The 25,491-nt window shown below is 40.1% G+C and overlaps 2 protein-coding genes across 7 annotated transcripts in view; both read left to right on the top strand.

The window, feature by feature from the left end:
- Window positions 1–4,015, top strand: part of PXYLP1 (2-phosphoxylose phosphatase 1) — a 63,070-nt gene extending 59,055 nt beyond the window's left edge. For all 5 annotated transcript variants that reach the window (XM_084529111.1, XM_084529108.1, XM_084529110.1 and 2 more), the window contains one exon: window positions 1,667–4,015. In XM_084529111.1, coding sequence (XP_084385237.1) covers window positions 1,667–2,598 — 932 coding nt within the window. In that variant the 3' untranslated portion in view covers window positions 2,599–4,015. The remainder of the gene's footprint in view (window positions 1–1,666) is intronic.
- A 902-nt stretch (window positions 4,016–4,917) lies between these two features.
- LOC311441428 (uncharacterized protein) overlaps window positions 4,918–25,491 on the top strand; it is a 225,271-nt gene continuing 204,697 nt past the window's right edge. The window contains exons 1-2 of one of the 2 annotated variants that reach the window (XM_084529558.1): window positions 4,918–6,099; window positions 20,403–20,545. In XM_084529558.1, the coding sequence (XP_084385684.1) occupies window positions 6,072–6,099; window positions 20,403–20,545 (171 nt within the window). In that variant the 5' untranslated portion in view covers window positions 4,918–6,071. Of the gene's footprint in view, window positions 6,100–20,402; window positions 20,546–25,491 lie in introns of those variants that run through there. The other variant, XR_014695935.1, reaches the window with a different exon arrangement.

The raw sequence follows: 25,491 nt of genomic DNA, 5'->3' as shown, positions 1-25,491 counted from the left end.
GGGTTTTTGTGGTGCTGGGCTGTTGGGATTAATGACAGGGACAAGGGGACTGGGACTGGAGAGGCAGACTGGGAACAGGGCTGTGGTAAAAGGGGCATTTGGGAAGGATCTGGGACTGCTGTCAGCAGATGATGGAAAATATGAGGGGAACAAAAGGTAAGCATGAGAGAGGTATAGAAATAACTCCTTAAGAAACAGATTTGCAGAGGTTACACAGCTCAGAATTGTTCATATTTTCTACCCAGAATAACCAGCTGAACTGATGATAGAAGTCAAAGTCAGTGTATTTGGTTGCTGCTCTTCTTCTTCTTAATGTATTCACCAGTGCTTCAGAAATAACAAGTGCTTGCCCATAAGCATGAAGAAATATAACTCTTGCACAACTGGACAGAAATGTGATTGTGAAAAGGGTTAATCATATGTTGATTTTTCTCTTCTGTTATGTATGTGAAACTTTGCATTAATGGTACTTTTATCCTGCATCTTTTCAATTTTAACATTGGTCTGTTCCGTTTGATCCCACACCTTGCTGTTAGTCTTTCCCACACCTTAACTGTTAGTCTTTTTTTCCTAAGTACCAGTGGCTGAAGGAGCATATTGCAATTGATCTGAGTAGTCAACGGGTCTAGAGACCAGACAGAATGAAATCAGTGTCGAAGATTTTGGGGGTTACTACCATTTCCCTCTTGCTAGTTGTCTTTCAGAGATTCCCCTATATTTTTGAGTCCAAAAAATGCCTGTCAAATCCTCATGTTCTCTTGCCCCTCTAGAGGAAATACCTGTTAGGCATCAGTGTTAAGTCTTGCAAAGTGACCTCAGGAGGTGTCTTGTGAGATTGCTAAATAACTCCCACTGACATTAGCAGGTTGCATGTAAAACAGGGTTCATCACTCTGCACAGCTGGACTGAGGTAGCATTTGGGACTCCTATTGCCTGGAGAAATTTATGCAAATGGTCTGGTGTGTAATGGGTTCAGATATATTTGTTGGCTGCTGTGAGAGAATAATCCAAGCAAGGTGTATTCTGGAGTAAGGGTTTTGGTGTAGGAGAAGGATATATGCCCTCCTCCATTCCAGCTGGGGAAAGCCAAAGCATTAATAAAGAACTCCCAAGCAATTTGCATACTTCCTGAAGGAAGATGGGGAAGCCTGATGCCATTGCCACACCTCACTGTACAGTTTTATGAGTTTGTATGCTGGCTTACATTCTGTGTATTCATTTCCTGCCTGCTGGTACTTCCATTACCTCCTATAAATGCGCAGGGAGCCTAGCATTCACGGCCTGTCTGGAAAGCTGACTCAGGTGCAGTCTGGATCTACTGTCATAACTGTCCTATTTTTATAGTCATGGTACATCCATTTAGTCCTGTGTTTCTAGTCCAAAGAACAAATATTAAAATTCTAAAGATTTAAGCTAATTTTATGGAACTAGCTTTTTCTATCTGCATGTCAGATTAGCTCCTAGAGTCCAAGAGATACTGAAAGAATAGCATGTATCTAATTTCCTGTGGTTTTCATAGTAGTCGAGCACGGGTGAAGTCCAGTTCATAACTTTTTAACTAACCATGCATTTAACAGTAGGACAATAACTGTATTTTTATTTCCTCTAAAACTCAGAAGAATCTAATCATGTGTTTTAACTAATAAAAATGAAAATTCTCTTTCAGGCGTTGTACAGCACTTGCGAAATGGACAGCTATTGCGAGAAATTTATATAAACAAACATAAACTGCTTCTGAGTGACTGGACAGCAAAACAGCTCTACTTGGAGACAACGGGAAAGAGTCGAACCCTGCAGAGTGCGCTGGCGCTGCTCTACAGTTTTTTGCCAGATTTTGACTGGAAGAAAATTTACATGAGGCATCAGTGGAGCACCATTTTTTGTTCTGGAAGCTGCGACTGTCCTATGCGAAACCACTACCTAGAAGAGGAACAGCGCAGGCAGTACAGTTTACGGGTGAAGAACAATGATTTGGAGAAGATATATGTGGATATGGCCAAGATAGTTGGCATTCCCACAAGGCAGCTGAGAGCTTCTAACCCAATAGATTCTCTCTTGTGCTATTTTTGCCACAATGTCAGTTTTCCCTGTACCAAAACTGGCTGCATTGGTATGGAACACTTCAAAGTAATCAAAAGACATCAGTTGGAGGATGAGAGAGAACGACAGGAAAAGAAACTTTATTTCCTGTATGCACTATTGGCCACTCATCCTCTTCTCAACCAGACTGTTAATCGGCTGCAGCGTATTGCAGAAGGCAAGAAAGAAGAAGTATTTGTTCTTTACTCTGCACATGATGTCACGTTGTCACCTGTTCTTAGTGCCTTGGGCATTACAGAGGCCAGATTTCCACGATTCGCTGCCAGATTAGTTTTTGAGCTGTGGCAGGATGGGAAGAGACCCAAAGAACACTTTATCCGCATCCTGTACAATGGTGCTGATGTCACATTCCAGACCTCATTTTGCAAGGATTATTATAAACGTTCCAGCAAGCCAATGTGCCCACTAGAAAAATTTGTTAGCTTTGTCAAGAGGGATATGTTTTTAGTTTTTAACAGCACTAGTTATTATGATGCGTGTCGTAGAAGACCACTGTAGGCAAGGAAAGTGAAAATATTTAACTTCTGTTTAAGTGAAAGTCTGTATTTTGGTTGAGGCACAGTTTGGTCTTGTTGTTTCTTGTACCTGTAAGTACAAAAGGATGTTGCTTGAAACCTTCTTCAAATAGTTTTATTTTCATTCAAACTGTAGGTGGTCTCCAGTAGAAGAACAAATATTGAGGAAGTGCTATGTCTGTGTATGCTCACATATGCTGTGTTAACTGTCATGAACCGATAAACCACATGAGTTACTGTAGCCTTGGACTTTCTCTGATAGACTGACAGAGCACAGACTGATTTTCTCTATATTCCAGAGCAATACTTGGATACCGTGAGTTTAAAAACAAGAAAAATCTTTTTTTTTTTTTTTTTTTTTTTTACCATCAACTTTCAATCATTTTAAGCAGCTGTATCAGGATATTTATAAAATTCCAGGCATCTGTGTTAAACCCCTTGTAAGATATTCTTAAAGCTCCCTACTCAAATAGAAGCATTTTAATATTTAGGGACAGGTCTTTAAAGCAAACTGTTTACCTTTACCTGTGCATATGTACCTGAGCATGTACAAATAAGTGTGTGCCTTTTTGACCTCACAGACCTACAAATACGAGACTTTTGTTACCTGTATCAGAGAAGGGTGTACTGGAAAATGTGTGCAAAACTCTATTGATTGCACTTTCAGCACTTTGAATAGTTCAAACACAATCTAGAAATATGTTAAGGTCTTGTGACAATGAAGTAGATAGCAAACACTAACATTACTGCTAAATCTGAGTGGGAAATTAGCATTATAAATCAGTCTTACAGGGAAGTGTTGGGCTCTTTCCCATTGTGAACGTGCTCAAGCTGCTGCGCTATAAACAAAACAGTTTTAGGAATTTGATATAGTGGCTGCTTGAGACAGCTTGGCTAAACACTAAGAATTTTGTAGCTGACTTAGTATTTTTATGGACTAGGAAGCTCTTATTTTGTATGATCAGACTTGTACATATTGCACTGTGTGTATTTATAACACAGTAGAACTTTCTTACTACTTCAGTTTGTAAAGAGCTGTGAAAAGCTGACTTTTAGATGTTTTTTTCCCTTGATCAGGATGTGCGGACTTAAGTATAAACTGTCTTTTATGGGTAACGAGCAACGAGTATGTATGAAAACTTGTATTCAAACCAATTTCATCTCTTTAGGAGTAGTAAGTTGAGAACCAATTTTTAATAGACGCTATAGAAATTTTATAGTTCTGGAGGTTTTTTACACATCTAGAAATAATTTAGTCTGTGACGTGTGATTCAGTGGTGCTAGTTTATCAAAGAAAGCATAATTAAGCATAGGTTCTCTAACTGTTGGTATTCCACTCTCTGTTTTCAATGCTGTATTTGAACACGTTTCTTTAAATAAAAATTTGGGGACTCTTTGTATACTCATGTGATATATTTATTCTGACTTCCTTAGCTGTTAGCGATAACAAGCTTAAGTGTATTTTGTTAAGCTGCTTGTAGTGCCAATAACTTCTGCATTGGCTCACTGTAGTGCTTCATATGTTCCGGTTCCCAATCTGAGGAGAAGCAGGTGAATACTTCATCAATATCAAATTAGAAATGACAATAGCAAATTTGGGTCTGCTTTATCTCATTAAAATGTATAACTTCTGAAAAAGTTTTCTTTTTGTCTATAAGGAACTGACTGTAATCATTGTGATTGTGTGCTGGAGGGCAAACAGAAAGAGAAAATACTAAAGTTGAGCTCACTTCTGTATAAATTGTTAACTAGACCATTTGTCTAAAATAAACATCAAATGCTCCAAAGAATTTTTGAGCTGTCTGCAAAAGGCAGCTCTAGCTCTTCAGAGTGTTACCTTTTGGAACTCTGATGCTCTTTGGTGGCCATTTATAGGAATGATGCTGAAGTGCAGAAAATGTTACCACAGGCATGCTATTGGTGTTTCACATCTGTTCTTTAGCAGTTTTGAATCCTTAACAGCTTCTGCAGATGCCAGTTTTGGTACCTTCAAAAGCCCGAGGTAGGAGCAGCATCACTTTTCATCATCTGAAGACAGACCACAGAAGTGCTTTGTTTTCATTTCCCTGTGCAGAAAAATTCCCTTTGTCTCTTATAGGGGTTTTGAGATGCAGCCGTAAGCTGGAGTGTGCGTGAGTTAGGATGGATTTCTTACTTTAGAGCTCAAAGAAGCCCTGAGATGGTGGATATTGGTGGATACTGCAGCTGTTCTCCATACTGAGCTTTTCTGCAGGACAGCAAAATTGCACTTGCTCTTGCCAGAGTTCTCTTTATCCTTGGAGGATAATGAGAACTGATATTTAATTTCTCATTCTTGTCTTTCTCAGCTTTGCTTCTTTGCTACGTGTAAAATTCTGCTGTGTTTAAGGAGGTGGAATTGTTCAGTGCAGTGCTGATGTGCAGTCCTGTATTTTGCCTTCTGTTTCAGTTCTGGTAGTTACGAAAGCTTCAGTTAAATATTCCCTGAACGTTGGGAATGCCAAATTACTTACTTTGAGCTCTCATGTTTTGTATTTTTTATTTAGGAGAGTCTGAGAAGGCATCTAAATGCAAAATATTTGGGTGCAAAGTAGTAACACAGAGAGAAAGTTATCTGAAAATGCTGTCAGAGAGATTTGATGAAAGAAAGAAATAGGGTGCCCTCTTGTGGAGTTTCTGTTACACAAAAGTGGTTTCATGTGAATTAACCAAGGGGAAAAAAACAAACAAAACAACAACAACAACAACAAAAAACAAAAAAAAAAAAAGCAAAAAAGCAAATGTATTTGCTCTGAAATTGCAACACAGTGGAAGAGTAGAGTTAACAACAGGTAAGCTGCAGATGGCTTTCATCCTGCAGACTGAAAAAGAGGCCTCAATTTTCCACTCTTAAGTGGACAGTTATTTATACAAGATGCTCAAAACCTTGTGGGGTGAAGTGGGGATAATAATAACTGTGACAGCTATTTTAAGTAGGTCATGTTGCTGAACCTAAGTGTATTCTCCAGGCCAGTACAGCTTCGCTGCCCCGTGTATTCCATTCAGCCCTACTCTTTTCAGCAGAGTGAGTTTTGAAGTTAATAAAGCTGATAGTGTATGGGATTATAAAGCAGAATGTTTCCCTGACAGTTTGCTGTTTTGGTCTCTGGTGGTTTGGTTGCCTTGTGGTTTGATTTCTTTCCCTTTTCCACATGAAAGGAGCCATGCCACGTGTGTGTGCTGTGTCATTTTTCAAGTAGGTGGGATATGACAGGCTTTGAATTGCACAGTCAATATCAGTTCCACTACTGCCTTGGAAGCACAACTGTTCTTGACAGTATTTGGACGCTTCCTGCAGAGAACTTAGATTTAAAACAATTGAAAGGAAGAAATAGAAGAGCCAGTTAGATTCTCTCTGATCTTTTATGACCGAACAGTATTATGGCATCTTATTTACTCATTTTTTTTATCTTATTTATGGCATAAATATGTAATGAGATGCAGCAATTCAGAACATATATTTCAGGTAAATGAATTCTACTTTTTTTGTTTGTTTGTTTGTTTCCAAGGTGGTAAACTGAGGCACAAGACTTAGTACACTGAGGGACAGAACTTTTTGACTGCTTCTTCCATGCAGTCTAGTTGTTCTAACAGAAGCTAGCATGTAGTCAATGCCCCATTTCCCCCTCTCCCTTTCTCACATCACAACTAACATTATAATCTTTAAAGCATGAGAACAAATCAAAACAATGTGGCCCCTATCTCTCTGTGGTAAGCTTGAAGGTATCATACAACTGAAATGCTGTCTGTTGTGCATGTGAGCAATGGATTGTTGTGTTTCTTACCGGGATTTTCTGTCTTTCTGTGGTTGATTCCACTGTCACCAGCACTGTAATATAAGTATTCTTCGTACTTTTGATAAGATGTTTTTCGTTAGCATTCCCTTCCATGGAGCAGGATGAATGTGAATGTTTTACCTATCAGTGGTGTCTTTCCCTTGACACATTGCAATTAGTTTGTATTTGTGTATTTCTTGTTAGAGACCACCCATAGATTTATTGATGGCAGTGTGTTTCAGCTCTTGACTCTCCCTTTAGCCTCACTTTCCCCTTGGATAATTGGGGAATAGCCATCCTTTCCTCCTCCCCAACCCCTCCAATTTCTGAGAAATTTGTGACTAGTGTCACAATACAGTAGAAAGATTGGCATCCATAGGGATCCATCATGCATCAGGCCCAGCACATTGTGTCTATGCAGTTAGGCTTCTCCTGTGCTGGCCCACAGCCTGACTTCTGAAGCCAGAAGAGTCAGCTACTGCTGCAGAGAAGAGAAGGGGGAAAATCCTCCTCTTATCCTTCTGCTAGGCAGTAACCAGTGCAGGTTGCACTGCTGAGCCATTTCCAGGCAGGTGTTGAACCCTCTGAGGTTCTTAAAAACACTGACTGAAAGCCAAATATATTAGAACTGACATTTAAACAATTGGCTAGCCTCAGTTACTTGGCTTTTGTTAGAGGTTGTACAGTATATCGAGGTGCACTTCTTACCATTGACCTTAGATCATTTCTGTAAACACTTCTAGCATAAGAATCCCATGTCTCCCTTGCCAGGGCTTTTGTTCACCCAGGGCTTCATTCACAGGACAGAAACTGAGAGGATTGCTTGGGATGTTGTTCCTTCAAACTGAACACAAATACCATTAAGCCTGTTGTTTCCAAAAGTCCTGGACAGCCATTTTCAAGTGATTTAGCCCTACATTTAAGCTATTCATTTGGGATGCCCTTTGGGGGGGGGAGGGAGGTGTGTGGGGAGAAATCGTTGTCAAAAGCTCTTCATATACTTTTATATTTAAAAAAAATCAGGAAATAATAATAAATAAAGAGTAAAAGTTGGTGTCATTTGAAATCTAAGACAGTCCAGATTTCATTCTAATATATATATATTTTTTTTTCGGGGGGGGGGGGGGTTAAATCTTTGTGTCAGTCATTGAAAAAAGGTTATTGGGGAACGTGGGAGCAGAGGGGGGTTTAAGGGCTGAAGCTGTTGCTGCTGAAGGCCCTTCCACAACAGGACAAACATGATAAAAGTAGAAATAGCAGAAATAGAAAATACAGTCTCTCTTGTTATACTCACATGAATCTGCCCCGGAGCAGGTACAACAGGAGGCTGTTCTAAGCATACCAAAATCTCATCTCAGTATAAGGCCAGCTTAAATATTGCTTTTACTGATCCTCAGTGTTCACATCAACATTGCCAAAGAAGCAAAGCCTTTCAATGAATAGAGAGAGGAAAGGGAATGGAGGAGACAACAGGTGGATTTCAAGTTACAGATTCCAGATGTTCATCTGGATCTTGAGCCAAGATCCAATCCCCTTTTCACTGCAGTCAAGATATTTATTAGGTTATGTGATAAAGGGCTCATCTCTGTGAACACAGAGGAGTATAAAACAAGTGAGGAACCCCAACTCCTGAAACAGCACACTGTTCACTGATTACTCCCAAGTTGGGCACAGGAGAGGGGTTAGCCCCATTGTCCAGACGTGAAACCATGAAGTCAACAGAAAAGACTCTGCAGAGCACCTCACTACCGGAGGGGTGTCGCTGCCTACTTAGGGTACAGGCAAGCAGAAGAAAAGCATCTTTGGATTGTACAAAACCTGTTGTGGGATGCATAGGGCAGGAACAAAAGCTGTTGAAAAGGAGGAAGCAAGGTTATTTGAGGAGGAATGAGCAAGAGAAAATAGAGGAGAGGATAAAGGGACAAAAAGGGTTAGTTGCCTGAAAAGACTTTGGTGGTCAGTACGCTTGTTTGGTTGTGCCCTGTGCCTGATCGCTGCAGTATGTCCTGTCGTTGTATTAAGCTCCAATTCTAACCATTTTTTTTTCTGGATGAGAGGACTCTATTCTGTGTGCACGTGAGGCCTACGCAGTCCAGGCAACTGGTATGAGGACCGTAAGTCGCAGGGGCCTGCGTGCCTGAGGTGTCTTCTCCTGATGAGAGCAGAGGTCTGCGAGTGGGCGCAGGCACATGGGGCGTGAGGTGACCGGGACATTCAAGGGCCCAGGGCCGGCAACTGGACAAACAGAGGGCATGCTGTCTCGCTCCTCTGGGACTACTGAATCTGGCAAGTCCAAACTTTCAAATTTTGGAATCCAGAGTGTTCTAAAAAGTGATTCTGCAGATTTAGAAAAGGGGAAGGATGGCAGTAATAGTGATAAAATTGTTTCTTCCCTGAGCAAGTCTGTCTGCCTCAAAGTGGTGAGCAAAGCGAGGCAGCCAGGCCTAGTTTCTGATGAACTGGTATCAGTCCGCTGGTTTCTAACTTCACTCTCCATTTTGAACTGGTTGCATATTTAATATTCTCCTTTGACAATGCTAGTTACAACAGGCTTTTGACCAATTCAATGTCTCCTTAATTTTAAAAAAGAAAACAAAACCCCTTAGTAAGTAACAGGCCTCAGTGTACCTCTTCTGCTACATTCCTACAAGCATAATTCAGGCATCAGAAGGATAATTAATGTCCGCTGACATCACTGGCTGTCAAGTGGGCCCCAATAATGTCTTGAGTGTGTTCTTATTCCTATCCCAAGCGCCAGAGAGGTATCTTTTTGCTGAAACGTCTTTTGTAGGCATTTAAATGATGGCTATTACACAGTAATAGAGCTGGTGTGAGATGACACTTGTCAGCAATTACTGTGCTCTCAGCTGTGTTCCCAATACTTTAGATGCTAACCCACAGTTAAGTAGGTTTATGGAAAGTTTTACCTGTTAATTAACAACTTCTCCTTCCGTCTGCCATGTGGTAATTGGGTTTTTGGTAAGGAAGAACATTAAAATGCATCAGCTTGCAGAAGAGCGATAAAAATATTTTGCATTTAATAGGGGAATGGAACCAGCCAGACGTTCATGCTGAAGTGGTTGTTGTAGGGAGGAAGGCAGCTAGCTTAAATACACGCAGATAGACAGGGCTCGTTAATTGCAAGGGCTTATTGTGCCTCTGTGGTACTTCTGGCAGCGCGCAGGAGTTCTGACTGGCAGGGAACGGGAATTAATGGTTGTTGCAGTACCTCTGTGTCCTGCTATTTCTGTGAAACCACAGGATAGGATTGAAACTTCCCTCTCCATGAAGGACTGACTGCTTGTCACCCTTAATTTTTGTAAAACTTTCAGCTATTGGGCCTGTGGTTTCCCTCAGGGGCAGCACGGGGCCTGTGCTGTGAGGGGCCTCTGGTGCCTGAATACCGCTGGCGTGAGCCCCACCCCACGGCGCCATTTCCAATGGCCATGGGGTGACAGTCACCTGAACGGAGGAGCTGCAGGGCACGTGGGGAGCTGCCAACATTTGAGAGAGTGAAGTAGGAGCTGGCCTTGGGCTGGACCGCAAGATCCCAATGAGCTGCCAGGTGATGGCAGGCTGATGGGGTCCAGGTCTGTCCACCCCTCTGCCAGGGCTTCCAGCGTCACTGTAACCCCGCAGAGATTGACACAGTCTTGTCAAAAAGCACAATCAGGGAAAAAAAAAAAAAAAAAAAAAAGCTACAATCAACCAGGTTTTAATTTTCATGTGTCAAACACATAGTAAAAGAATGTCTTAATGGAGTACATTACAAAGTTGGCAGCATTTAAGTTGTGAAAGTAACAAAATTGAGGATTCACAAAGGGAATTGGTGTGTTTGTTTGCTCACTGAGCATAAACAAAATCTTAGCAGCTAAGCAGCTATAATTTATGGTAAAAAGTATGTTTTATTATTTATTTATTTATTTTTCTCCTGGAGAGCATCTCTTATCCCAGAGAAGAGAGATCTCCCCAGAAGATATTTCTTCTTTGTGACGTGACTGCCACCGCAATCAACCTTTTTGCTTCCTCCAAAAAATCTGGATGCAAGTCGAGTTCATGTCCAGTGTTGATGTTGCACCCCCACTGATTTTTGATCAGCTGAGAATTTTTCTTATGTATCTGTAGAGAGCATAAACCAGCACTGGCACACTGTGATGGAATGTCATCAGCTTCTGTAAAAATTTACGTTTCCTTATAAATGTGGAAATATAAATATTTCCACATAAATATGAAATATAAATATTTCTTCTGACTTTGGTGATCATGAAGGTACTTTGGTAGCTGTGTGGAGGACTTTGGGAACAGAAATATTACCATTAGCATGTGAATGAAATGAGAGATGCAAAATGTCAAATATGGGAACTGGAAACAGCAGGTGCAGGGAACGCTTTATGTGAAAGCTCAAAACTGAAATGTATCATGAAATCCATTTGAATACTTCTGGATGTTACACTTGAAATTTAAAAAAGAAGTTGGTTTGTGGTTAATTTGTGGATGTTTCAATCCACAAATGCAGCGGTGGGCTTTGTTAATAAATGGTTTGTTGTGAATACTTTCAGCTCTAAGTGCAATATGAGTCATTTACTTACTGCTCTGGAATGGGAGATGTACTGTTGCTTTAGTTTCTTTTTAAAATTACATTCTGTTTCATCAGTACAGAATCCAGGTCAGGTTTTCCCACTCTTCTGTGCTTTTAGATGATGAATATAGGTAGGATGAAACACAGCCATAACTTTATCCTAATTCTCTTAAGCTTTCAATTTACCATGGAAACAGTCAGAATTTCTCTTCACTCCTCAAGCTCTCGAGCACATTTCAATGTGTTATTTTATCAATATGAAGCGGTGTTAAAAGAAGTAATCAAAATAACTGGTGTAATCTTTGAAGATTTCTTTCCTATCTACATTTATTAGAAGTGACTCTATGGATAATTTAAAGAGTAAGTGTTATGGAGGTTATACCAATTAAAACAAAATGTAAATATTTAGCAATAAAAACAACAAACAGTCCTCAGTAACTGCTCAAGGTTAAGTGGGCAGCTAATGAATAAATACCTGTCCTTTGATTTCTATGTGATTATTCCACTTTCCATGTCAAGAGAATATTTTCAAACTGATGAAACAGGGCAGGTAAAACAGAATCTGACCCCCCAAATATTGTTTAATTAAATAAAAAGTCTAGGCCATTGGTCTTTTGGTGAATTTCATTAATATGGGGGACTCCAGAAACTCTCTTATAGCCTTCCCCTCAAGATTTTCTGCTCAAAGCGTGTTCCTTTTTGAGGTGTGGTATTACAGGGTAGCTCCTTCTGCTGTTTTGCCAAATTCTGTGCTTAGGATGACTGGCTGACTGGATGAATAGATGATCTTCAAGGTCCCTTCCAACCCAAACCATTCAATGATTCTGTGAAAGGGAACCAGAGCCAAGTAATATTATAGTCCTACGGACTGCAGGAGAGACTCATGATGGAGGAAAGGATGGTATGCTAAAGAAAAGGTATCGGCTATGAAACGTGTGGAGTAATCCTTTCACTTTTCTCAGCATTGCTAAGATATTATCTCAAGCGGCACATTCAGTTTTGGAATTGCAACCTCAAAAACAATGGGAAGGCTCAAAAATATGATTGAACAACCTGGAGTGAGATAGACTTTAGAGACAGGGGAGAAGGATTTAACCAAATGCAAAAAATGGTAACCCTGAAAATGAAGGAAATAATCTTTTCCTTATGGTTAGGACAAGACATAATTGTAACAAAATAAGATTGAAATTGGGAAGAAAAAAATTGCAGGAGAAAACCTAGCAAAGTGGGGGAATGGATTGGTGGGATGGGGATGGTGAAGTCACAGACCTTCAGTGTCTTCAGGAACAGGGATACAAATAAAATATGTCCCTGGCAGCATCAGTTGATTTTGTTTTGCAACTAGGAGATAAATCACCAATTTATCTCCTGTATCTCTCTTTCATCCTTTCCTTTTTCTTTGATTCTCTGAAAATATGTTCTGAAGATTCACTGCATAAAATACTGCTGATGTATTTGTGGTAGTTTCCTGGCAAACTACTTGGGAATTCGGAAGTTGTGCACTTCTTCAAAGTCTTCAGGTCATGTACAGCTATATGATGGCTTTCCATCTATCAAAACAAGCCACAGAATTTGGCAGGGCAGGGGTTTCTCTCAGTTCCCACAGGAGTGTGCAAATGTAGATTTCTTTCCAGGGTTCCTGCCAAAAACCTCCTCAGGGAAAAAAAAAAAAAAAAAAAAAAAAAAAAAAACCTATGCTGTCTCAACCTGCTACCTTTCATTAATTTTTTTTTTTCTCTCTGTTTTCTCCCTTTCTAAAGAAGTAGAAATATTTTTCTGTTAAATCACTGACAGCTCAGGTAATTTCAAAATATTGGCCTATGCATAGGGTCTTCTTTTCCAGACACAGAATTTAGTATGACTTACTGCATTTCTGATCCACCATTTTCAGAAATTGTTATTTTCAATTTCTTATTTAAACTGGTTGCAAATTTGATTTTCCCAGAATCCAAATGCTACCTCTGAGTTCATGCATGTTTGTATATGGGTCTGTATATAAATATGATATTTTTTTTTTTTTGTAGGGAATTCTCATAAATATGTATACTGGGGGGGGGGGGGGGAAGAAAGCTTTATATCAAGTTCCTAAATCTGTCAAAGCAGATTCATGCTTGAATCAAAGTGCACTTTGCTCTGCATGTACTGCTCTCTTTGCTGAAGCCCTCCTAAATGTGAATTTTCGAAGTTTCTTTATGCATTTTTCCAGCAAAGTTTCCTGTAGGGAAAGTAGTTTCTGTAATGAAAACACTTCCCTGCAAGAGGAGATTACAGTCTGTCCTGTTAAATATTGATCTAAAATTTCAAGCTGCTGCAGCTTTCATCTTTTCAGCTCCCCTTGGAACTCCCGGGAGGTGTGTAGTTTATCTGCACAAAGCTAGACAGAGATACTGCTCGTTACCTTCTTGAGATGCTAGGAAAGGAAAATGAATTTGCCAGCAGAGGGGAGTTAGGTGCCTTATATCAAACACTTTCAGCAGCTGTCTTTCCTACTGAAGAGTTTTCCTCAGCCTGGTTAAATGCCAATGGGCTGCTGTTACCCTTGCAGACCAGCTCCACAAATCACCTGTTTATTGGCTAGGTGGAAGAAAAGAACATAAATTTTTTGTACTTTAATCTGGTGCTTGACTGAATCTGGTCTGTTGGTAGTATTTTAATGCAGAAGTGAAATTTTTGGAATCATACTCTGCAATAGTCTGGGGAGAGATCTCCTCTTGGTATCTTCTAAATCTGGCTTGATTTCAGCAACATTTGACAGGAAGGTCAAAGTCTCTAAGTTTCTATGAATTCTTGGAAAATATGTGACCAGGTGGAGGAAAGAGATTGTTTCATCTGTAGGGAAAGTTAGAGCATGTTCTGAAGGCACTGGAATTGAATTGATCAGAGATGAGAGTAAAAATATAAATTAAAAAAAAAAAAATACAGATACCAAGCTTCTTAGATTCCAGAGCTACTTGGTTTTTTCTTGTTCTCCATCAATGGACATTTATCCATAAAGGCAGTGCAATTTCCAGATTTGTGCCCATACTGTCAGATTGCTGATCTGCTCCGCAGGGTGTGGGCAGACAGGTAAGTTCCAAAAGAACAAACTTTTTGGCATGAGACTCCGCTTCCTTGGTGTCAAGAGAAGAGGCAGTTTCAAATGAATCTTTGTGGAAACACCAGCAGGGTATTTGCATTAAGAAATGATACATGCTGTCCACCTGGTGGCCACTAACAAGGTAGGTAAATGAGCAGGGCCCCTTCACAACTGTGAACAGACCTTTGAAAAGGCTCACCTGCACCTCGGTTAAAAGCCTCGAGCTTATTCCAACGTGCAGTGTCTGTCGGGAAGCTCAAACTGGGAATAAAATTCCTCTGTGACCTTACTGCCCACTGAAATTGCCAGATGAGTGAAGAAATGTCAATTGAAACAGAGAGTGGCTAAAGGGAAAGCCTGTATTAATTCAAGTTCTACAGACTGTTACAACAAGTAGGGAAAAGAATTTTAACCCTGGTGTTCTGATGAAATTCCAGACTCTGTAATTACATTAGCTCTGAAGTCCACCTGCAGTTTTAATATAAAAAGCTGTTCTGCTTCGAGCTGTAGCCTGCCATGCAGTTACGCTGCTCAGTGTCAAACAGGTGCTGGAGTTCATCAGACAGGTAAAAGGTGAAATCGTGTATATAGCTTATGCAATGTTTTGGTGCATTTTTCAAAGCCCCTTCAAGATTCTTCAGCATAAAATAGTCAGCAGAAATGAGGCACTATTTGAGGAGTGACTTTTCATCAATGTGGTTAATGAGTTAATTTTTGGGGGATGCTAAATCCTTATGGTTACTTGTGTGTTTTGGTAAAGCTTAGAATATAAATACACTGTACATCTGAAAAGGATATCAGACCAGTGTCCAGGAACTTAGGTCAACACTTCTTAGAAAAGATCATCATCAATAATTCAATCACATAGTAAGTGAACTAAAATCTCAATTCTAATCATGTAGGAGTGATTTTTTATTTCTGTTTGCTAGACTGATCAGATGAGCTCTGAAAGACTGTGTTCCCACTGTACTGTTACCTTGAATAAAAGGGTATTAATCATCTATATTGAGAAAAGGCAGCAAAAAACAGGTAATCTGCAGCTGGGTGATGTCAAGTGTGTGCCATCCCTCTGTGGTGTACACAGCGGGTATTTTTGTAAATGCAGACATTACCCAGTATCTCTCTGTAGGTCGTGATGTAAGAGGGCTGCTCTGCGTGGTGAGCTGCTGACACTCTTCAGGTTTTTATGAGGAATTTTTTTTCACAGAGCCAGTTTATGATTTATGGCACAGAAGATTTAAGAGATTTGGATTGCTTTCTTTTTAAATAAGTCTTCACTGTTCTGTGCATGATGATTTACGAGTTGAACACTACCCTTAATGCAGCAGTGTACAGGGCTTCTGACATCTGTAGCCTGATTTTTGGCTGTAGTACTGGATGTGTAATGTTACAGATTGCAGTAACTTCTTGCATCTAACTCAGAAATTGTGCTATTGCCCTCGTCTGATAGTGGTTTGTTGTGTTGGTTCTTCTCCATTAATGCAAATCACAGATGGTCAGGATAATTTGAGTTCCCTGCTTATGATCACCTTTAAAAGTATTTGTATTTTTAGTCACGAGGCTACCAAGTGAGATTAGATTCTGCTGCCATAATGCCAGTGTGTTTACTCAGTGAGAGATGGCCCTTTCACCAAAATTAGACAGTCAAAGTGCTTTAGTCAGTCACAGGAAGAAGTCTTGGCTGCTGTTCCTCACCAGAACCTCAGCTGCTTCCCTAATGCCAGTCTGCACCTACAAACTGCGCAGTACAGGACCATCCATCTCTGAGGTGGTGGTGTTCAACTTACATCTCACCTCGCTGAGCCTCACGCCACCAGGATCAGCTCATTAAGCTCTGTTCTGACTGTTTGTAGCCCCAACCATTCATTCTTAGCTTAGGCCATGGAAACGCTGAGAACTTCTTTCATAAACCCCAAGCTACAACTGAATGTAGAACTGTTTGAAGCGACTGTGGTGGTTTTACCGTGCTGGGCAGCCAAACCCCACAACCGCTCTCTCACTCCCCCTCCTTTAGATGAGGAGGGGGAGAAGTAAAGCAAAGAACAACTCACGGGTTGAGATAAGGATAATTTAATTAAAGGGAAATAATTATAATAATTAAATAAAGACTACCATGAACTAAACAATTTAACTAAGGGGAAGTAAAAGGGAAAAGGGGGAAAAGGGAGGAAAACAAACAAACAAAATAAATGAAAGCTATATGGAAGTGCAGAGGAAAGAAATTACTCTCTACTTCCCACAAATGAGCAATGATTGACCACGTCCTTGAAGCAAGGCCTCAACGCACGCAGCCGGTGTTCGAGAGGAGGACCGATGTCTTCTCAACGAGAGCCCACCCCTCCCCTCTTCTTCCTGTTTCCACCTTTTATTGCTGAGTGTGACACCACATGGTATGGAATATCCCTTTGATTGGTTTAGGTCAGCTGCCCTAGTGATGTTTCTCTCCCCACTTTTTGCCCACCCCCTAGGAGGGTTAGAGAAAGGCCCAATGCTGTGCCACTGCTGCTCAGCAGTAGACACAACACTGGTGTGATAACACTGCTGTTCCAGCTACAAGTACAGAGTACGGCACTGAATGGGCTGCTGCCGGGAAAGTTAACATTCCAGCCAGACCCAGTACAGCGACTGGAAGGCAACTGCTGAATTTAATCAGAACTTTAATGTAGGTTATACATTCATGTAACTTTCACTCTTTCCTTAGATTCAGTGTCTGTTCCTTCTATAAGAAACCACTGTGTGCATTGTGGTGAGGGACAGTAACTGATTTGAGTAGCACTACAGACACCCCAAGATGCTACTCAGCGGGAAATGACAGGTTCAGCCTGCATGCAGCTATTGAATGCTCAAATAACCTGAGAGAGGGAACATTTTCCAGTTTGCCTTGGGCAGTGAGAACCTTTGTGTTTAATGCAACTTAGAAATTTTCTCTGCAGGCTTCATGAGGGCTACAAGGACTGCTTAGGAGCTGCAGTGCCATGCCCTTGCTGTTCATTCCTGCCTTGAGGTAAACGGTGATGGAACACTCCTCAAGCCGTGAGGAATCACCCCCCTTTGATCAGACAGTCTGGGCAGTGTGCTCCTGCTCGGTACCTCTGCTGACTGTTTGTACATTGGGCTGCAAACTGAGGTACCTTTATTAAAAACGTGTCATAGCACAGGAAGGCTGCGGTAAGAAGTTCTCCAAATGAGAGAAGTATATTGCTAATGTCAAATTCATGTCAGCAACCACTCTGAGCTGTGACTCTTCTCCTTCCTTCCATTCTTTTTTTTTTTTTTTTTTTTTTTTTCATGGTGACATCTAATTAAGATACAAATCAGCAGTGTCCAGGTGAAAAACTTCCCTGAGAGCCATCCGTCTTTCTGCATACAACATCCCAGGTAGCCATCTCAGCGCACACGATGAATTCCGTAGGCGTTTGCTCCACAGTACTGTAAGATCTTGCTGCCAATGGAAGTGTGCCATGTTGGAGGCCAGGCTGCTCACCTGGGAGCCTGCTGCTATAGATTTATTTCATTTCTGAATGGTGTAATCACTCAGGCTCTTACATTCTGTCGTACACAGGGCTGGTTATTGGCACCACAAATCCCTGCTCTATTTGTCTTCTTTTAAAAGGTAATTCATCCACAGGGCAGCAGCATATTAATTATTATTTTGAGGTTGCCTCTTGCATCCATCGCTTTGAGATTTGCAAACTTCTATAAATTTTACATATGGCTTCCCAAAAATATGAAAGTATCAACGAGATGATCATAATCCATAAAGGCTTGTACTCATGTCATCTTAAAGAAGTGAGAAGAGGAAATGCCTAGGACTCAGACTTAGCCAAGTGGAATGACCCTGTATATGTATTTCTGTCTGAGCTTTTTTATTCTTTAGTTTGGGGAGCTAACCAGCTGACAGGTGATGCTGTAAGGTTCCAAGTGACCTAGTTCGAAATGCAGGGAGTTGGACAACCAGTGGGATCTCTCTTGTGGAAAATCTCACTTTGAGTCTATTCATTTCATGACCGATCTAGAGAGCCTTATACTGTAGTAATTCTAATATAGCCTAACTTCTCTCTCCCTCCCTCTCTCCACCTCTTCCCCTCATTCTCTCTCTCTCTCAATGTAAATGAGTGATTTTCTGAAGACTAGTGTATCTAACTGTTTTTGTCAGACTTGGGAAGAATCTCGTGTATCAGGGGGAAAAATGCCAAACTATTTTCATTATGTCAAGATTTGTTGTGGCTGTTTGGCTCCATACACCAGTAATATCACGTTTCCTATTCTCAGACTGAAGGAGCAGGGAAAGTGTGTCTTTTTCTCCAGGAGAGGGTGTCCCATCACTGCTGGCCAGAAAGATCTTACGCTCAGGGCTTAAGCATTCTGGGTTCTGCTTTTCCTAATGTTACGTTGCAGCAGAAAACAGCTTGGAGAAATGCAAAGACAACAAATCTTAGTGAAAGGATGTATTTGAAAAGGTAGATAAAATATTGTATGTATAGCTGTTTCACTTAACTTTCATGACTATCCAAACTTACAGAGCCTGTTAATGAACATAGGATCTAGCTTGAATGCACGTATCATGATTCTTTTTCTTTTTCTGTTTATGTAACAGTCTGGTGTATTTAATTAATTCCTTCCTGAAATCTAACACCTGATTTGTGGGCCATATTTCTATCCTTGTCTGATTTTGTTTTCACAAGCAAGATGTGCTCTGAATGGCAACTGCTATGTTATATAGGCACACACAGTAAAGTACCTTTGTTTAATTTAACCTTCCTCTACAACATGAAAGCAAGGTGCCTTTCTGCTCGTCTTTTTAAACAGTGGCTCATTATTCAAATGCATGGCAGTTTTAATGACAATTTGCATAAGGTTGTAGAGTCAGTCTAGCTGATGGCTGTGAAACAAATGTTTGCAAAATTTATTTGGGGCTTCAATTTCTTCGTTATAGTTTGTTGTTATTGCTCTTCCCAAATCCTGGCAGCTGAAGAATGAGAAAAAGCAGAGAGAATCGATAGCAAGAAAATGAACTTCTAATATAAAATGACAGCTTGACAGCGAACATATCTGGCATGAATTGCAAATGCAGCAAAGAGTGGGAGCCATAATCTGATTTCTTCTGGTTCTATATCATTCTTTTATAGAATGTCTTTTTTTAATACTAACACCATTTGTGTCATAGGAGCCTTACTATAATCAATATTATATTGCAAAAACATTCTCGGGATAGTCACAAGTGTTTTATGCCTCCTTATTGGCATTTACAATTATTTTTTATGATAGTAAACGTTAATTTTAGAGGAATCCACACTACTTCTAAATCAAGGAAGTCTTCTGTGCTGAATTGAGTCATTTAAAAAAGAACAGATAATCTCAAGACTTCTGTTCTTTGGTGCTGAGGTGTCATGGAAATAACTGAAGTTGGTATTATTGGATTGAATCTAAGCTCTAGCCCTGACTTGGCTCATGAATTGTAGCTACAATCAAATCCAGACCCAGATCTTCAAATCTTTTGATTTAAAGGGATAGCTGATGGCATGATATGTATCATGTACAATTTCTACATTATTGTACTTGGCAATTGCTTCAGTTGCTTCTCCAAATGTTATATGTAGTTTTGGGATTTTTTTCTCCAGTTAATTCTAGCTCTGTTTCCTAGAGCTGATCTTTGCCCTCCCTGTCTCCTGAAATAGCCAACACACCTTGCATCATGTGTGAGCTTGAGTATAGCTCCTCATGGACTTTTCTTTTGTGCTTTTTTTTTTCCCAGCCTTTGCTGTGCAACAGTCCCAAAGGACCCCATGCAGAATATTTTTTGAGATTCCTGCAAAACAGCTATTAATTCTTTCAGATCTTTCCCACAAGTGCAGGGCATTCATTTAAACCAAATGAACTTTATTAAATTAGAGAGATGTTTAGTTTAGAAACAATAAAAAGGTAATTGTCTTACCTGAAAAAATAAAATTAGATGCATTTTTATAGCATGAGCCTGTAATATATCTGAAGTTTAACGTTTAATAGAATGCATGGCTGAGAGACTCACTGTCTGTGGTATCAAACTCATCCCTATGCTTGTGTGTGTCCGTTCGAAAAGATGGCATCAAGGAAACAAATATTTTGCTCTGCTCACTGAAATTTTCTGGTGGGTCTTTGCAGCAGTTTTCTGAGAATGTCTTTGACTTCAAAATTGCTGTGACTCTGATCTTCATTCACAGCTGAACACAAACCCATCGATTATAATGCTGTATAATGTAGATCTCAAGAAAACTTGCCATTCTCCCTGCTCTTGTTTGACTCTTGATATGGATCACAGTTCCTGTACTTGTACTGACTCATTTTAATTTCTTTGATAGGTGGAACTAAAGATCATCAGCCGACTCATATGGAGAACTGTGGTGCTGTCTCTTCCAAAGGCTCATTAGCACTCACTCAGCAAGGTTCCCCGGCTTTGCCTGTACTCTTTCGAAGCAGCAACCAGATTGCATTTAGGTGTGCAGTAAGTGTCTGTCAGCAACATGTCAGTCTTTAACAATTGTGATTCATCCATATAAAAAAAAAAAGAAAGAGTAAGAAATTCCTTTTCTGCTTTATGTCACCCACACTTTATGGCACTAACAGCACTTGTTCCACATGAGGACTGTACATAGGCTCTTCTACTTGCTTATACAGCCTGAAATGAGATGGTGTTAGTGTGCTTGCTTGCTTCCAAAATTATGCTGGTTATTGTGCCAAGTTAAGACATGAATGTCAAGCCATTCCACAAGCCTAGAAAGAATAATAAAAATATTTATGAATGTTACAGTTTTAACTGTTACATTTTTTAAGACCTCCACAGCTTGGACTGATTTATGTCTGTTCAGCTCTTTTTTGAAAATAAAATAAAATAAAATAAAATACATACAAAAGAAATTACGGAAGCCAGAAGCTATGCATTCAAAGAACTATCTAAAAATAAGAGGTAAAGCTATAAACTTTAATATCCCACTGAGCGAAGAAGAAGGTTTTTCTTGTCTGGCTACAGGAGTATGTGCAGTTTTGCTGAAATGTAGTTCTCATTTTGCCTCATACAGTCTCTATGGTGGTGACTGCTATTTTTACTTTAGATGTGGGATTTTTAATTTCCTTATTTATGTTTTTATTCTCATCATAAGAGATGTATTATAACCGTTCACTGCATTCTACACGTTTAATTCCAAACTCTCACATGCAACAGCCTTTGTTTGAGCTGTGGCAGCTGGAAATTCAGCACAAACGACATGCAGTCCTGAGTCTGAAAAGGAAGTTGAGTCACAAAAATACAAATTTCACAACAGAATAAATGAAAAAAACATTCTTAGAGACCAGCTGGTGGTGTATTATATCCACATTGTGACCATGCTCCATCACAGTTTGTCTGCTTGGTACTTTAAAAAATAATTTTGTCTTTATGTTTTCAATTGGTGTGGCAAGGATTTGATGTTACAGCAGAGGTGTCCAGTTGTGAAAGAGTGTCTGATCATGGTCATACAGTGTAGACGTGTAGTACTGCCCTTCAGAAATGAAAGAAGCGCGTGACTTGCACCCTTTTAGTAGTGTAACAGCATGATCACGCTATGAGATGTATTCTGGAAGTCAGGTAGAAGAGCAAAGAAATAAAGTGAGAAGCTTGTTCTTCCCTTCAAACAGTCCATGTTTTTGCTGATTTTTCTGAAGGAGTTCACATCTTGGAAACATTTTTTTCCTATTCCATTAAAAGTCTCTACCAGTAGTGTGAGAAAAACTGATGAAAGCTTTGTTTCTTTTCAGAATTATACTCTGTCAAACACTCTGTTTTATTTGCCATGCTGATAGTCATGTAAGCAGTGGCCCGTATGAGGAGAGATGTGAATTTTAATGTTAGCGTTCTTGGATGAGGAGTGTAGAAAACAAAAGATTTTGACTGGCCAAGATATTTTAGCTCTTTCAAGAAGTCTAACTTCCAGGGAATACCAGCCATCTTCTGAAGAACAACAAAAAATAAGTTTGTTAGCTGCCAGTGAAAATTAAAGTTGTCAGATGCACCGAACAGTACGTGCACCACTTAAGATTTAAATAAAGGATCTCAGTCCAGTAGTTCTAGCCTAATGTGAGTTAAATAACATAAATACATATTTTTAAATGCTGTATTGAGAACTTGTAGGTGATCAAATGATTCTGATCATCCACTGAAAAGTTAGCTAAAAAAATATCCATGCTTTTTTTTTTTGTTTTGTTATTGTTGTTCCTTCTTCCCAAGGCAGTATGAGTTGCCTCAAACAAGTTATTTGCTAAACAGAGCCTACGATCTGGATAGATTTATGTTGCTAATGTGCCTGCTTAGCTATGCAGAGTGACAGCAGCATGATAGCTTGTGAATCATCTCCTGAGACCACTTGGAAGCTCTTTCTGTCACTGCCTGATTTCAGTCATTGGTCAGGGAAGATGATAGGAAACAGGGGCTTAAAACACCAGCCTCCCATTAAATCTGTTGAAGTTTTATTTCTAGCATTGTTTTGTATTTGCTATGTGTCCCAGGAAGCACCCAGGTCTCTTGAAGAGAGATGCAAGCAATGCTTAGCACACCCTGAATAATTGTTGACTTTTCAGAAGGACTGGTCAGACTCCACATTGGGAGCACTTCCATGTCCAAGGTGGGCATGCGTAAATAAACAGGTGTACTTTAAAAAAATGCTGTGGAAATGACATACTTGATATGCTGAGGGACTACAGTAGTAAATCCTATATAAAAGCTGTGTGCTTAACTAGGAAAGAGCGCAGGGTGATATATAGAATTGCTGCTTTAAGGTATTTCCAAAAGCTAACTACATTTCATGTTCTCATTAGTCAAATCTTCCAAGGCGTCCTTTCATCTCTGTTATTCTATCTGTCACATGAAGCAATAGAAATCTGAGACTGGTTTTCAAACATAATTCCAGAAAACTGTCTCCCCTTTAGCCTCTGCCATGAAATATAGCACAAAAGAGCATTTTTAATGAGACATCATTTATAGAATATCAGCAAAAAAATGAAATACCATAGACTTTGTGGAGTGGGCTTGCAGGCGTCTGTTAGCATTGTAAAGGGGAGTGACAGGATCCCAAGTTGGCGAGAGCTTTAGGAGAAAAGTGCCAGATCCTTCTCTTGTAAACTCCTCTTCCCAAAGCAGAACAAAGACTTCAGGCTAATAACACACAAACAAATTCTGTTACAACATAGGTTAGGATACTTAACTTTTTAAATAAACAAAAGTCATTGTGTCCAACACAGAATATAAACAAAGGACTTATAGGACTTATATATAAATTTTTTTGAACAGTCCCACCCACCATGTGGTGTTGCAAGTAAATTCTTGCTTCTGTGTTTAGTTTAACTCATTTCAATGGTTTTGTGAAGTGCAAAAACTCCTCTAGCAGTCCCCTGGGTCCCTCAGAAAGGTGGTAGGTTTTTTGTTTGTTTTTGATGTGCACACACTCCCCTCTCCCCCCCCCACCCCCATAATTTCTTTCAGCATGCAGGTGTTTGCTGCCTATTTGAACATAACCTTTCCAGCTGTGTGCTGTGCCTCTGACTGCCAGGTACAGAAGGACAGCCTCAGCTCCGTGGCTGTGGTGCTGTGTGTGTGGTGGAGCGGAGCTGGCAGAGTGCTGGTGGAGAAGCGCCTCCCACCCCACAGGCCTTGTCCTGCTTTGGCCTGGCAGTGTGGTAGGGCTCAGCTGCACCGGAGGGATGGGTCTGAGTAACTCCACTCGTTTCTTCTTTAGCAGCCAGTTCGTAGCTATAGTTATGCCCGTCACTGTTGTTGCAAAACTTCTATTCCTGGTTATTGCATAGGTTAATCAGAACATAACTGAGCTTTTCACAGTAAAAGTTAACAGTAACTGATGCAATTTGTAATATTTTTAGTATTTCTGTATCTACTATTCATTAACCAGCCTCAGGTTTGTTTTCTTAAAACCTCATGCACACTGAACGGAGGTATCTGCTGGTACACAGTTTTTTTTTTTTTGTTTTTTTTTTCCTTGCTGTGTGGTTACAGTTAACTTAAAATCCAGACATCTCATAGAATCATAGAAGGGCTTGGGTTGGAAGGGACCTTAAAGACCACCCAGTTCCAACCCCCTGCCATAGGCAGGGATGCCGCCCACTAGATCAGGTTTGCCAGGGCCCTATCCAGCCTAGCCTTGAACACCTCCAGGGATGGGGCATCTACAGCCACTCTGGGCAAAAGCTCAAGGAGCCAACATCTCTTTTGTTCAGATGTTGAAGTGCATTAGGCAAATCCATGCTTCCAGAACATTCAGTCCAGAACAGTACCCCCCAGAAATGTAAACAACACCCTTAGCCCCTTCTCCCCCTTCCTTAGGAACCACTGGTAGTCTCCTCTGGAAAGGCAACAAGATCAAAACCATATGAATGCTCTGGAGAGAGGAAAGGCGCTCAGCCCCTCAGAACTGAATCTGAAGCGTCATTATGGGCCATTGGAGCTGCTGATTATCAGTGAAAGCTGAGCCTTGTACCAACTTGCCAAGGGTACTTTTAACCCATTAACACATCATCATAGTTCTGCAGTAATCTGAAAGGGAGAAAATAAACCACAAAAAAATAGTTTTCCTTGACTGTAACTCGATCTGGTAAATGACAATATGTTCTGAATACTGTTTGTGTAGCGCTCATTATGATTGTGGCCTTAGATAATTAGTTAATTAACAAGGCTATGGTAAAGTTAGTGTCACTGCTTTCATCATGAACTGCAAGTACTTCAGAGGTCAAGAATGAATGGCAGAGTCAATGAGGTCTCTTTGAACTCATTTGCCCCTTACTGCTTCGGTGATCTTTAAATCTGCATTCCATTACCTCCAAAACATTTCCTCAACATGACTGCTTCTCAGTTAAGACTCCTATTTCTGGGTTCAAATAACCTCTGTTGCCCTCTCTTCCTCTCTCATTGGCCTCCATTGGGTTTCACTTCAATGCATTTCAAGCTCTCCAAGATGTGGTAGCTATTTGTGGAAGCAAAATCATGCTATTTCTTCTTCTGTGATAATGGCTGGCTCCTTGAGCATTTTCTGGCAGGTCTTTGAGTCTGTCAGAAGTCTTGATTTTGCTCATTCAGTTCTCCTTGTATTTGTTCATTTCTTTTTTCTATTCTTTATATGGATTAACCACTGTAATTTCTTTCTTTCTTTCTTTCTTTCTTTCTTTCTTTCTTTCTTTCTTTCTTTCTTTCTTTCTTTCTTTCTTTCTTTCTTTCTTTCTTTCTTTCTTTCTTTCTTTCTTTCTTTCCTTTTTTTTTTTTTTTTTTTTTTTTTTTCCCTCCATTCTCTTTGAAAGAGAACCTCTGCACAACGTTGTGGTCAGTGTTTGGAATTTGATCTGCAATGTCCATTTACTTGTTAAGACTCTTGTCTTAATGATAATAAGTGACTGTGTAGTGTTAACATTCCC

This window comes from Aythya ferina (genome assembly GCF_964211825.1).
Source record: "Aythya ferina genome assembly, chromosome: 9".
Classification (NCBI taxonomy): Eukaryota; Metazoa; Chordata; class Aves; order Anseriformes; family Anatidae; genus Aythya; species Aythya ferina.
The sequence above is the reverse complement of the archived record's forward strand: the minus strand, read 5'-3'. Positions and strand labels throughout refer to the sequence as shown.